Source organism: Hyalella azteca, unplaced genomic scaffold (assembly GCF_000764305.2).
Source record: "Hyalella azteca isolate HAZT.00-mixed unplaced genomic scaffold, Hazt_2.0.2 contig17352, whole genome shotgun sequence".
In the NCBI taxonomy this organism is placed as follows: domain Eukaryota; kingdom Metazoa; phylum Arthropoda; class Malacostraca; order Amphipoda; family Hyalellidae; genus Hyalella; species Hyalella azteca.
In genome coordinates, this window is record NW_025947139.1 from 41,573 (window position 1) to 57,146 (window position 15,574).

Genomic DNA, 15,574 nt, shown 5'->3' on the forward strand with positions numbered 1-15,574 from the left:
CTCACTAGGCCGGTCAAGAGGTAGTCATTGACGCGGCTTAACGCCTTCATGCCCTACAAGCCCGACTGACATGCTGGCTGCTCTCCGACCACGAGGTCGAATGTCAGCCTTTTCAGCGTTGACTGGCACTTGCGAAGTTAAAATACGCGACTTTGGTTCCAATACCAGTCAGGGTGAGCAGATTGAACTACGTCGCCATTCCGTATTGTGTTGTACAATGTACATAACGTAGTCATTACCTCGTCAAAAAGCCTTTCTTGCTCACTGTCTAGCTGTCGTCATCGCTGAGGTCAGAATCCTTCCTCTCCTCCAGTCGGCTGCGATTCTTTTCTCGCTGTTAGGGCACATTAAACGACATGGAGGACTCTAAGCTGGATTCGATGAGCTGGACGAATGAGACATTTGGATGAAGAATAAAATAACAAGAGGCGTTTAACGAGCAGTTGGCAGGAGTGAGAGGAGGAAACATAAGCACAACACTTTTTGAGGGGCGGCAGCTTGAGCCGGGGATACTCGGAGCAAGTCAAGTTTTACACTCGCAGAAGTGGATGGCGGAATAAGAGAACGGTGTCACGGGCAAACTGATGCCTGCGTTGAAAAACGTTCCCTGACAAAGATCGCATGCAATACACATTATTTTGTTGCCTCAATGAAGATAAGGGCGACGAAACTTGTAATCGAGTGGACGGACGGACGGAAAATGGATAAGATGACACGGTATGCGTCAGATAGTCGTGTGATCGATAGTCTTACCCCTAACTACCGATCTTTCCGATGAACCTAGAGAGCATACATGAAAGCCTGCCGGGGCGATAGTTGTCCGGGCAACTTTCATCACGTTTTCGAACATGATACGTAGCTTGAATCTTGCTAGTCGGGTAACGTAACAGACTACCTTTGTCCAAGAAGCAAATTTCCTGCTGAGAACACTATTTGACATGGGTAATGATCGGTCGATTTCGAAAAACTGGTTTGAAAGCTTAGTTCGACAAGGCTGTAAATTTTACAATGTTCAATAGCTGGACCAAAACACCCTGGTAATATTTTGGTCTAATTTATTCTGGACACATTGATGCAAGGGAAGAATTTACTTGTTTTGTTGTTGAAGGTGGAACAGATTTATAGTTACGCTGAAACTTTTATGGAGAATTAAGGAAAATTTGTAACTTAGTGACTAAAGGGATATTAGAGGCGCAATAACTGAAACTTGAAATTTATTGAAGTCAAAGGAAGTATTATTAAGGTAGGGAGATAGAATTCGTTGCACGAATTAAGCCAAAGATAGACTTTCATTTCTTTACCCATTTCTATGTGGATTACGACTCCTATTCCGACGGCCTGTAGCGAGAAAAAACTAATTTGCGTGACTGATTTTGGGTATTTGAAAAAGTAGAGTTGGGTTTTAGTGTGTTAGCTGACAATAAATTTGAACTTGAACCATATTATCTCACATATTTCACCATGAATAGGTTCTCAATTCGGTGTTGAATATCATTCATCTGAATGAATGATGTTGATGGTAAGGGGAGCGTCCTCAAGGATTTGCTGGGGCCGCAGGCAGCCTGTAAGGAATTTGCGAGTGTCACCTTCGATCAATCGTTTCTACCAACCACAGACCGTGAAATTGATGTCCGATTGCTGGTCAAGTGAGAGGATGTTTCTAATGGAATATTTTAGATCGTCAATGCCGTGATTCGTATTTTGGAAAGAAATGAAAAGTTATCGAGTTAAGTCTTTATTCTAGACTTCATATTATAATTAACACGTTGACTACGAAGTGGTACATATGCGTACCACGAAATGTATTTCTCCTGGTACATAATTCAGGGTTGCCAAATGGCCTAAAAAACGGCCAATTAAGTCCGTGAACAAAAAGGCCAAAAAGGCCTATAACTCAATATGTACTAGTATATTAGTAGGTTCCGGTGTAAAAATTCAATTTTTTTATTTAATTAGGAAGTGCCCCTTAAAACCACTATCATACATTTTAGCCAACCAATGAAATTGAAAAAACTAAATGGCGGAATTTGTCCGGTAAAAAATGAAAGTCTGGCAACCCTGTTCCATAATAGTACTAGAAAAATGAAACAAAATTACAAGATGAAGCAATCGTAGTCAACGTGTTAAGTATGTAACACCATTGTTAAAGCTATTTAATACACTTGCCGTCATATTTACTTCGGTCAAGATGAAGCGCCAGAGCTCCGCATTTCGGAACGGCACCCTGGTTAGATGCTTAGCCAGGCACAGTGACTTCTACCTGTAGCGCCTTGTGGCTAGTCGTGGCTGAAGGCGTCGTAGTCGTATTTATGGCTATGCAAGGACGAAATGAGCGGAATAAATTTGAGCGACTTTATTAAGGGCAAAACTGATGTTTTATATCTTCAAGAATAGAATTGGTTACCAGCAGAGGCGATGGTAGGGTACTGGCTTTGCCCTTTTGTTTTTAGTCCTTTAGCGTTTGGACGAGGATTTTTATCCGAAGAAACAATCACCAAGATCGTTTAATCTGCAGCGGGACAGTTTGGTCCCTTTACCGTTGGAAGGTTCGTATTAATAACCCGAGGGCGGAATGCAAATGCCGGTGCCTTTGCCATTAGGGAAGATTTTGGAAATATAATTGTACATGACTTGACAGTAAAATAATTGGAGATAATCATAATTCAATTTCTCGCAGAATAATCTAGTCCTGATTACTAACTAGGACTTAGTCTTGGTGCATTTCAACTGTCTATTGAACGCCCAACTTCTAACTTAGCAGTGAGAAGGAATTATTATTTGCTTACGGTGGCAGGGATAACGGTTGAGGACCGTCACAGGTACAAGGCTCGTTGATTGGGTAGGTAAAGAGCAAGCGGGGCGCGCTTGTTAGAAAACTGATGCAAATGATGAATAGTGTGCGAGTCATTACAAGATTACAGTACATATAAAATTAATAAGTCAGGAACATTTCAAGTAAAGTGCGCTGTATTGTGACGCACTTGCTTGGGTGAGATCCTGCGGTGGTGATTGCGGTGATCAGAGAGTCAAGCTCGTCACGTTTCTCCTGGTGATTACAGACATGGTGATTAATTGCATAAATACAGTCAGTGGAGATTAATCACAGTAAATACAGAGTCAGTGGCGAGTAACTGCATAAATACAGAGTCAGTGGTGATTAATCACAGTAAATAGTCAGTGGTGATTAATCACATGAATACAGAAATTGGGATTCTCAGACTTTTTGTTAATCCAAATTCATCATAATATTCGTACCTGAGAAGGGTCAGAGGTCTGAGTTAAAATTGAAATTATGCTAATGTATAAAATTTTAAAGCGAAAGGGCGTGGTGCGCTCACTTTAGTCCGATGTCCAGCTGATCGCATTCTTATCCTGCAGCCATATCATGCAATCCAGCAGCCATATCCTGCAATCCTGCAGCCATATTCATCTGTTGCATTGGAGCAGCAAGTCTGAGTGTTCAATAGGCCTTGATTGCGAGAGGGCTAAAGGAGTCACCATCTCTGTTCACAAGGTATTTATATGTTCTCAGAGCATTTCTAAAAATCTTAATTTTCTTTTGCGTCATTTTCCTTGCATTTGCTAGGTCACTAGATGAACACGGAAGGGGCATTTGCTCTTTATCGGAAGATGATGATAAGGAATCAGGGTCAGAGCAGCTTCGGAAACGTCGCCCTCTTGTGCGCACTTATTTTCAGGCGCTTGTGGGGTCCGGCCGGCTCTTCAGCAGCCCTAGCGCCATCATCTTCGTCACCAGAGGCATCTTTTGCTGAGGCATTAAATGATATGTCAATCGCTGATGATGATGACGACTCTCGTAAGCTCTGCGAAATTAAGACGTCGAGTGATGACGCAGACGTTTCGTGGCACTTGTCAGCTACTGCACCGCCATGCTACTGAGGCACATCAAGACCGCGGCCACGTGCCCGACCACGGGGATGAGGACCATCGCTCATCTTCCAAACAATTCAAAGGATTCTACACGCGGAACAAAAGGTTCTGCTAGCACTAGCAGCTGCTCGTTCAGCCACGATGTGCAATGAGTGATAGTAAACTCACAACAGGGACTATGTATATCAGACACCAGGTGCAACTCGTCTACCGGGACTGGTATTGTCAAAATGCCAAGCTAACGATACTTATTTTTAGCCAGAACCATTTGCTCAGTTCACAAATATGCCTAGTAACTAGGAGAAAAAAGATTTCAAATGACTTAAGAAAATTAAAGATGAGCAACGAAAAGTTCCAAAAGCGAAGAAAAAACGGAATAAAATAAATAAGTAATTATCATACGTATGGCCATCATAACTGTTATGTTCCTTATTCTGAGGCGGTGTTCATTAGAAAGGTTCTATTTTGGTAACAAATTTTACTTCTTCTTTAGCCATAATTTTCTTGTTCACTAGAAAGAACTTCGTGATTTATGTATTTCAACCATACAAATCGGACGGTGCTGTGCTGGTGCCAACAAGAGAACAGGTGCTGTGCTTGTGCCAACAAGAGAACACAATATCCTGGATCTATTCTTCGCCATCAATGAAGGTTTGGCTGCTGATATTCGTGTTGAGGTGACCGCACTGTCAGACCATCGACTAGTTATGGTCGAAACAACTATTGGGATTGGAAAGCAGCCCAGACCTACATCTCTAGAGGACCTGGCTGGGCTAAATTTTCATCATCGAAGAACAGACTTAGAGGCCATTGGGAACGAACTCCTCGAAATTTAAGGTGCTTGTACACGGGGATAGTACTAGCGGCTAGTATATCAGAAAATTGTCAAATTTCTGCCGCTTGGTGTCTAAGCTTCCTTGCGGAATAGACACCAAGCGGCAGACATTTGGCAATTTTCTGATCTACTAGCCGCAAGTACTATACCCGTGTACAAGCACCTTTACCGGAGATCAAAGTTCCTGGAGTTAGATGCTGATGCAGAGTACTAGTTGTGCGAACTATTACTGCAGGTATGCACGCGTCACACGCCGGAAAAAACGACCCCCCTAGTTATTGGAGACGACCAGAGCATTTGCAAACTGCTAGGAGCGCAGTTTGAAAAAGTATTCAGCAAACCCCGAAACTCGAGACAGAAGAACGAAATTTGAGTCATTCAAAATCTACCAGGGGGCGGGTGCTGATGAATATTGAGTTTGAAACACCGGATCTAGAGAGAAGTATCCAAGAATTATCGACTTATTCGGCTCCCTGGCCAGATGGGGTCCCTGCCGTGTTGGTGAAAAATGTTTCGGTGCACTAAAGGTCCCTCTGACTTTGCTCTGGAAGCATCATTGATAAAGGAAACGTTCCTAATTACCTAAAATTATGGCTAATAACCCCAATCTGCAAAGGAAGTGTGAGGGATGAACCCCCAAAATTACAGACCTGTTACATGATCATCACACGTAATCAATTATTTGAGAAGGTTGTTGCCATAAGGTTGGTGCAGTGCATGGAGGAAGCTGACCTTTTCAACAGAAGGCAAAACGGGTTTAGACGAAATCGCTCCTGTTTGTCTCAGTTACTGGAGCATCACCTACAAATCCTGGTCATGCTGGTGGAGGGGGCCGGGGTGGACTGGGTGTATTTGGACTTCGCGAAAGCATTCGACAAAGAAGTTGACCATGTAGTGCTCTTTTGAAAATTAAGAATACTGGGATCGAAAGTGAATTGCTGGCATGGATCTGCAGCTCTGTAACAGAAAGACTACTAGCTGTCGTTGTTGGAGGCTCGAGATCGAGCGAGGCTAGGGTGAAGAGTGGAGTACCACAAGGTACGGTACTCGGCCAAATCCGCTTCCTCATTCACATCGCCGACATAGATGTGGCAGTGAACCTCGATACTGCATCATTCGCGGACGACAATGTGACAGTGAACCTCGATACTGCACTATTCGCGGACGACACCAGGTTACTAATGAGATGACCATCACGGACATGACGGGCTGTGGGAAGTTGCAAGAAGACCCATCTGCAATATATGACTGGGCCCAAGTGAACAACATGTAGTTCAACGGGACCAAGTTTGAGGTTCTGAGGTACAGAGGTACCGGAAGAGCTGAAATGGAGCACCACTATCAGGCCCTTGACAAAGAAATCGAAGAGAAGCGACGCGTTCGCGATCTAGGAGTGTTGCTGAACACTCGGGTCAAGTTTGGTTATCACATAGGTATTATGAGAGTTTCGGTCCCAGAAGTGGCGAATCTGAAACAAAATCATGTAATCAGTGCACACAATAGTGCACACTGTACACAATAAAATTTTTGTGTGTGCAAAATTAGTGCACATTGTACACAATTAAACTAGCAAAAACAGAAACGATAATTCATTCACTATTATTGTGAAATTACTACCAATTTCTGTGCAGAATAAGCTCATATGAAGTGGCAGATTATCTCTTCTGGCGAGTACTCTAAGAATTCGATAGTATTTGCCTCGGCAAAATGTGCAAAACAATTTTGCTCGGTTGATTACTCGGGCAAAGTATTCTCTAGATGCGTCGTAACCTTTTCTTCCTTCGCGTATATCGCCCACTGCCAGGATGAGGTAGTGCGCCGCATCCCACGTGATGGGACAGGGGTACACAAAATCCGCGTCTCCAATTCCTATGTCATTGTGAATTGCTTCCTTGAATGGTTCATTGACGTATTGACCATCCACCGCCACAGCTTAAATACGATCAATTTTCATTACGATTCATCTTGAAAACTAAAAAAATATTCGACTGATAATGAACTTTACTATTAAATCAAGTATTAGAATTATATTAGAGATGATTTATGTCCCCTGGATCCGATTTAATAATATTTCTCAGGATAGCAATGCGAGAACATAATAACCAGCACGTCATTGAAAATTAACTAATCACACTATAATTGAGTTTTGCATTGCGTGGACTAATTTTTGATGCATCGGCAACCTTAAAAATTCATCAATAAATGTAGAAGGTGCGCAGCTGGTGTAAGAGAAACCCATCGCAGGCACCTAGGAGGTTGAAACAACCGAGGCTCGCGAACAAATGTACTATTTCTCAAATAATGGACAGATTTAGATTGCAAGGAACATACAACCGTCACTCGAGGGAAAAGGAAGAGAGGAAACATTGTGTTCATCCATCAAACCCAAGGGCAGAAACTACCGTCAGATGCAATTAAACTGGTCGAGTTACACAAAGTCAATGCGACTAAAAGCAAGAACAGATTTGAGTCAATAATGAAAGCACAGACGTGATATTTATAAACCCCGTTGGGGCTAAGTGAGTTCCCTTGCAATTTGCGAGGTACGGTTACAAATAAGAAAACATGGAAATTGAGATTGTAATCACTTGTCATGTGGGTGAGGTGATCATGAGGCAGATTTATCCTTTTAACTATGTTGACCACAATATCCTTAGCAAGTTCTTTTGCTTTACCTCCTGCCAAGATGTTTCCTGCCACAACGTAGTCCAGCTCATCTTCCGATTCCACAGAGCTTGGGTCTTCGACGTTCGGAGTGCGCTCTCTCTGCTGATCTCTGGCATTGTAAAGCAGGGGACTTCCAACTGGGAAGACCACTTAGATACCTTCATGCATAGCAACGATTAAGTTACATTGATTCGAATTCCTGTTGATAGTTGCTTCATCAACGGTAATCCAAAAATTCCAAGGAATATTGGTAGAAATGAGTGAAGTTAGGTGCGTAACGGATATTGTGTTCGCTATGTGTTTAGTGGCTGCCCTCAGTATGTCATTAAAGGTGTTCCTGAAACAAATAAATGGGTATTTCTGAATGCAAAAATCAATGTAAAAAAAGATTAGGAGGTTACAATACTAAAAAATTGTTTTAGTTTTCATCAAATCAATTTATTTGTAATACTTGCACACTAAGTCCAATTTTTCCAATGTCACCACCTGCACTGCTGATTGAGGATAGAATACCTGGAAAGTTGCGAGCTGCATCCTCGTAAATTACACATTGAATTACAGCTCGCACGACGTTCTCGGTTACCTTGAGTGAACGTTTCATGATGTTGCTTCATTTCTATGCATGTTGCATTGCAGAAAGGTGGAGGGACGACTGAACGTGATGGCTAAGCGAAGACTTGAAGCAATACCACCGTTTTCTGTCATCTTAATTTTTACACAGAGTCCCTAAGGTGAGGGCTTCTTACTTTTCTTGATCGGCAAGTAAGCCAGCAGCAAAAGATAAACCTAGAACTTTTTTCACTATTTCTGTAGGTGCCCCTGATCTTAAATACTGTGCACAATGATCACAGGTGATCATTTTAAAGAAGCCTCATTTTCTCTACTGACCGTCAGCAAATTCACATCGGATGCACATACTTCAAGATTCGCACATGTTCTGAAAACTGATGAAATGCTTGTGCTACACACACTTGCACTACCTGAGCGTATGCCTTGGATAACGGATAATAAACCCATCTTTTTATCTTATTCTGTCAGTTTTTTCTTTATTTCTCTGCGAACGACGCTTCCGGAGTCGCATGTGTGACTTGCGGTGCGAGTAAGGTAAGTAGCAATTGGTACTTCGTGATTAATTGTTGTAACTCTGTTCACAGAGGTCGGCTCTTCAATTGGCATTTTTCTAAAGCGTTAAGAAGTCGAATCTCTGCCTACAACCGTCGGAATTTGATTGTCTACCCAGTATTCAGATGCCGAAGTAGCAGTGTTACAAGCTGCCTCCAACTCGGGGGTCGTTCCTTCGAATGATTCAGAAGCAGTAGAAGCCGTGACAACTACATCTTCAGCAGGCTCCACTTCCATTGTCGTCATGATAGAAAGCTCCAATTCCGAGGTTACTCTGTCGTCATCAGGTAGCACCGTTTCTTTGCCAGAAATAATTGAACTACGAGCATCGAACAGGGCAGAATATTCATCAAGTTTGGATTTAGGACACGTAAAGCTGACATCTTTCGATATTTTCAAAAATTTCTTGCCGTTCTCGAATATCATGGCTTGAACAAAATCAAAGTAAATCATGGCGGAGTGTAATTTTTTATGGTGCTTGGTCAGAGTAGTTTCATAGCTATCACACAGGTGATAATACTGGCGTTTTTTAAGACAAAGTAATCATACACTGGCCTGACGTGTTTTCTTCTGTAATAGATATCGAAGTTTTCTCCACTTCAACTCTTTTAGAACTATCCCGCGATTGTGAAAGCCAATATGTAAAAGATTTTGAACACTAATAACGCGCTCGTCATATAATGCAATGTTTCATTACTACAACTACATTATCAACAGTTAACTCATAAGACTTCAAATTAAATTTGTCCACAATTTAAAAATTTACAAACGTATTAGTCTTCTGGGCTATTTATCCCGACTGTAAGCATCAAATTCACCAGAGGAGTGTTTTAATTGTCTGACGACCCGTTTGAGGTGACATAGTTATCTATGTAATCTCCGTATACATGAATACAAAGCGTCAATTGCCATGCATGTTCAATATTAATGCGATCGTGTGGCTTCAAGTAACAAATTAAAAGGAATATATATTCAGACTTCAAATTATCAAATGAAACATATTGAAACGGTTCCAAACATCAGATTAAATTGCTTTAAAGCTCCAATCATTCATCTTGCCTTTATCATATTTACGAGTTCGCTCTGGGTTGGAATTTTGGACTTCAGATGTGGATGCTACAGCTTCACTCGCAACTGGAGGCACAGAATCCAGATGAAAGGACAATTTGGGGCCAACAGTTGTTCACCTGTAAAAAGAGTATTTAAAAGAATTCCTCCCCAAAAAAGTCGACCTGCGAAGTTGATCGAGCCAGACGTTTCGAAAAGTTTCTTTAATTTCTTTGATAGTGATACGGCAAAGCTCGCTCACTCGTCGCCCATTGAAGAAGACAAGACGGTATACAATTAACCGTCGGAGTTCTAGATATTCACTGGCAGTGATGGTGGTTGCACCTGCAAGAACCTTCAAACTTCCATTGATATATGCTTTGACTGCTTCCATCTAGCCTAAATCAGGCAGCCGAGATGGTCTCCGGAGAACTTCTCGGATTTTATTAGAAGCGAATTCTGAACTTCTGAACATTTCTCACCACTTCATTTTCCAACTAGAAAGAAATTTACCTATTTCTTCTGCTTTACCGTCTTCTTTAGCAATGAGGAGCATCTCTTGAAAAGCCGGCGCGGCTTCTTTGATGCAATAACTCACAGCTATACGTAGTCCGTGTTTGACATGGTTATTTACGTGGGTCATATTTTCAATGGCCTTAACTAGGTATGGGATTTAGAGACGATCAAAAAAATCTTCTGTTACCAATGTTTTCCTATTTCTTCTGCAAAAGCCCGAAAGTTGACAAAAGACGAGCAATCATTCCCATGTATTTCATGGTACTCACTCGTGCTTCCAGCCGTTTGCTGCTACATTGGAGAGACTTGTATTGCTGATGTCCCAACTCCCAATGACCGGATCAAGGGATTAGATAGGCACAAAACTCCGACTTCGTCGTTGCGGAATCTTTCGAGAATTTCTGACTCTATAGTCTAGAAACTAGATTGTTCATTCGTTCTTTTTCTTATAAGTGCTGGTTCAGTAGGATTATGCATGTTGTGTTAAAAAATACCTTCATTGCGGATCTTCGTCATTTCTTTGAGGCGCTTTTGGGGTGACATTTTCTGCAATTCATTCACCTTGGAGAGATTTCCATGCATTTTTCGTATGTGTCGTGCCAATTTTGTCCGAAAGAATCCACAGTACGGACAAGGCCTGGCCGGCCGTTTGGAGTTGGAGACTTTCCCGGTTAGATGATTTTCCTTTGGAATTGCAACACCAGCGTTTCTTGCAAGTTTTTTTGCCTCGTAAACCTTGTTTAATTGTTATGATTTTATTACATTACAAGTGGATTAAATAACAATTGAAGTACCATATTTATCTGCTGGAAAAGACGAATCCAGTTGGGCATCCAGTAGTAGTAGTAGTAGTAGTAGGGGGGAGATTTCTAGCGCTTCAGATCAACTTCGTCTATTTCGCGCCGAAGGTGCAGTTTTCGGTTTCGCAGGTTCAGGTTTTCCGTTGGTTCTAGGCTCGCAGCCTGTTCCATCTGATCTTGGGTGTATGCTTCTCGATTTCTGAGGCGCAGGTTCGATCCGTCTTCTGTCGCTTCATTTCAATCAGGAATGTGCTGACACGAATGTGGTGTTTCGTCGAAGGTGTGGGTCTTTTCTGATCTATGTCCTGGTGCCGTGCTAGATATCCGGCAGCAGGTTACACTCGGTTAGATATTGTCTGAGGTTGTCAGTTCCAAAGATGCTTTGGGGAACTTCCCTCAGCATCTAGACAGCATTTCATTGGAGCTGAGAGCAGTACTGTTGGGGTAGTAATTTTGCCGCTTATCTCTGTGGCTCGGGCATTCCGCCATAATATGCCAGACCGTCAGAGGTACCAAACAATCATTGCAATACGGCATTGGACGACGTTCGATCAGGTAGCTGTGAGTGAGGCGCGTGTGGCCGATCCTTAGTCTGCACAGTGCTACCTCCATCTTCCGGGATTTCTGGTACGATGAACTCAATTCTTGTACACAGTCCTTTATTGTGGTCCGGTTTTTGCTTCTCACGTTCAGCCACTGTTCCTGCCAGATATGGCGGATGCTTGCCTTGATAGGGTAGTGGTCCCGGCAAGGGACCTGCTCACTATGGATCGCCTGGTCCGATGAGGCGGCTTCTATCGTCGCCTCGTCCGCCCTCTCGTTGCCTCGCACCCCCACGTGTCCGGGCACCCAGCAGACGCTCACCGCTCTCCTTGCCCCCGCCAGGCGCACCAACCCCTTCAGGATCTCCAGGACGATGGGGTGGCTGCTATTATATACTCTCAGAGCCTGCATCACGCTTTTGGAATCTGTAAATATGGTAAAGTCATCTTCTGGCAGTTCATCTATGAGGCTACGGGCACAGCTGATACCGACAAGCTCAGCGGTGTAGATTGACGAGTTAGAACGGAGTCGTCTTGACACCGCCGCTGCGTCGGCCGCAGCTGCACATCCCACTGCGTCGTTCGTCTTGGAGCCGTCGGTGTAAATGTATTGAGTTTGCATGTTTTGTAGATGCATGGTTGAGAAAGAGGTTTCTTATCTCGCTTGGGTGTGTCCTTTGCTTCAGTGGGTAGTTTTGATCCGGGCCGAATGTGTTGATGGGGATGCGCCATGTAGGGGTATCCTCAAACGCGTTGTTGCAAGCAGTGTTTCATATTCTTCGGATGACGGGATATTGTACGGGAAAATGATTGGTCGGTCTTCAGTTATAACGCTGCGCCACGTTGGTGATAGAGGTAATTGCTTGAGGCGGGCTATCATCTGTAGTCAGAGCAGTATTCGGCGGAGATAGAGTGGAGGTTCGCCGCGCTCTGCGTAGAGGCTAATAGTGGGGACATTTTAAATGCTCCGGTACATGTTCTGATGGCGGCGTTGTGGACCGGGCCGAGTAAAGAAAGGGTTTGTTTTCTTGCGTGTTGGTAGATGATGCATCTGTAGTCCATCTTTGTTCTAATAATGGTTCTATAGAGGCGAAGTAGGGTCAGCCTGTCCGATCCCCACGTCTGTCCGGACAGGTTCTTCATGAGGTTCATCCTCCGGAGGCAGCTGCCCTTCAAAGCCCGCAGGTGGGGCCCCCAAGAGAGCCTGCAGTCCCATGTCATGCCAAGGAATTTAGCCACCGGGGATACGGTAATTTGAGTGCCTTGTAAAAACAATGGAGGGAGTTGTTTCTGAGAGCGATTTCGTTTAAAGTGCATGGCCACGGTTTTCTCGCTTGAAAAGGAGGAGCCGCGGGCCATGGTCTACTGACTGGCTCGATTTATGGCGGTTTGAATACGGCGTGCGAGGGCGGGTAGGTAGTGGGATGATGCATAGGTCATAAAATCGTCGACGTATAGAGAGGACTGTACGTTAGGAGGAAGGCTGGAGGTGATCCCGTTTATAGCCATCAAGAAGAGCGTGCAGATGATCACGCTTCCCTGCGGCACACCCTGGTTCTGGACGCCTAGGGGTGAGAACGGTAATGGCGTCCTATCAGGGTAAAGGCGTCCGCTACTAAAGGCACGTTCACACTAGGGGCAACACGCGAGAATCAAGTGCCTCAGAGCGCATGCAGAGGCGCTTTGCAGCCTCTGCATGCGCTTCTTGACCGATTGACGAGCTAGCGATTGACAGGGGCCATGCCTCGTGCAACACAAGCGCGGCACTTAGTAGATAGCTATTAAAGAATTGATATTACTTGTGTGCTTAAATCGCAAATTAACTAAGAATTTAAATTAAATTAAAAATTTAAATCAAATTTAAAATCTGAATTAATTAATTAAAGAAATTCAATTCGTTCTATGGTTTCAATGTATTAAAGTGTGACTTTTGATTTGTGATTCTAGATTCTACGAACTGACGATGGAGCTGGTCTCCGAAACGTTTTCTATAAAGATATGAATTTTTGTGGACTATTCTTTGCTTTTAAATTCTTAGTATATAGCTGTCTGTGGTCTAGTAAGGTTGATTGTGTACGCTGGTCCGGCATACCAAATGTCGACTAAAACACCACTCTCGTTTAGAGTCACACTCTTGTAGAGCGCCTAATTGATATTTATAGAGAACACGAATGCCTATGGAGTGTTCGGTCAGAGGAGTACAAATATCGAAATGCAAATGATGTAAGTTATTTTCACATGACGTGTTTAGTTTATGTGATTTTAGCAACTCCTGACAATTTATGCATTACCGTTCAGCGATTTCAAAGGATGATATAATATCGGTACGAATATTGGAACTTTTTTTAATAATAGACTATATTTTTTATAAACTGTATCTTTTTGAATGCTAGTTCTCTAATTATGATGCCTATGCTAAATTCTCGTTTACAACTGGCATAGTGCGAAGAATGACGGACCGCAGCACACCCGAGAATAATGGCCAACAGCTCAAATTCGGTTACATCTATCCTCATTGACGTCTAGGTGGCAACTAGTGTTCAAAGCGCGCGGTCTCAAACTAACGAGTACAAAAGTAGTGTGAACGGTTGTGCGCGGTGAGGCACAGCAGCAAACGACTCAAAGCGCATGTCGTTGCCACTTGTGTAAACGGGCCTCAACATCTGCAAAATGTCGCGCCAGCTTAGCTGCTACAAGCTGGGGACCCGCCGTGATCGAGCCATTCACCATCACGCATGGTTGTTAATGTGGTGGTTTTCCTGCCATCTTCCTGTCCAAGTTGGCGCGAGCGCAATCGTCGTCCCACCATGGAACACGGTGCAGGATAGTTCCACTTTTAAAGCGCGGGATTGCTATACTAGCGGCCACTCTTAGGGCGTTTGTGAGGTTTGCTGCCATTTCGTCCATCGTTAGGTCATCCTCTAGCTCCTCCATGCGAGTTAGCGCCTCGAAAATCTGCCAATCTGCTCTTTTCAGGATGTATTGGGGCTGTAAGTTTGCGTGTTGGTGGGTCTAATAGCTATTGGTAAGCGGTCGCTCCCGTAGGTGTCATCCATTACCGTCCACCGAACATCATTAAAGATGTCAGGAGTGCAGAAACTCAGGTCGATTGCTGAAGTGGTGCCCATCTGAATATGTAGGTGAGTGGCTTCACCCGTATTCAAGAGGCAGATGTCCAAATCTATGAGGAATTCTTCGATAGTTCTCCCGCGTTGATCATTTATATTGTTGCCCCATGCATTGTGTTTACCATTGAAATAGCCGACCATCAGAAAGGGTCGTGGTAATTGGTGTGATAGATTTCTTAGCTCTTAAACGGTCACCTGTTGACCAGGCGGGATGTAAATATTGCAGATTGTGTGCATTTCTTGTTTAAATTTGTTTGGATGGCCATGGCTTGAATATTAGTCATGTCTAACCAGGATGAAGAGTCCAGTTTCCTGGTCTAGGGTTTGGTGTGTCGGAGAATGTTTCCACGTGGTAGTTGTATGAGAGGGTCGGGGTGAGGTCTCCAAGCATGGTCTCCTGGATGCAGACGCAGGTTGGTTGCCTCTCCCGCAACAGGGTTCTCAGATCGCCGTAATTACGTCGATAACCCCGGCAGTTCCACTGCATGATCATCAGGGGTATGATTACTGATTGGATCCTGTCCGGGTGGAGGAGTTTTAGGCTTTATTGACAAGGATGTGGGGGCGGCGGTGCGTTCCGGGTGTTTCGTTTCTTCATCCCCCCCCACTTGCGCATCTCCCTGTGGAAAGATCTCCAGCACGTTGGAAGTGCGATGGGAGAGGGATTTATTCAGGATGTCACTGCAGAGTTCAGGTACGTGGGTGACTCGTTCCAGCGAGCGCACCCTGTGAGCCACGTCAGTGTTTGTAACTTTCTTTACCTTCTCTCTACGAGGATCATCTTCGGCTGTATAAGCACCGCTTTGGTGGCGTTGGTTTTGCGGTTCTGGTTTCGGCATTTGTGCTTTTGATGTTTCATGCGAGGGGGAAGTGCTGCTTTGTATTCGCTTCCTCGTTGCGTTGCTTGCAAGAGGTTCTTTCAGTGGGGATTTAGGTGCAGCATTTGGGCGAGTGTGAAATTTGTACGCGGGTGTTTCCCGGTGCTCTGAGGTTGTAGCTACGGGTTTTCAACTCGGGTTCTCAGTG

The 15,574-nt window shown here is 43.9% G+C and overlaps 1 protein-coding gene across 1 annotated transcript; it reads right to left on the bottom strand.

Annotated features, from left to right (window-relative positions):
* Positions 1-11,274: 11,274 nt before the first annotated feature.
* LOC108664837 lies at positions 11,275-12,057 on the bottom strand. Its single transcript, XM_018151531.1, has one exon. The coding sequence runs from the start codon at positions 12,055-12,057 to the stop codon at positions 11,275-11,277; it is 783 nt and encodes a 260-aa protein (XP_018007020.1).
* Between the last annotated feature and the right edge of the window lie 3,517 nt (positions 12,058-15,574).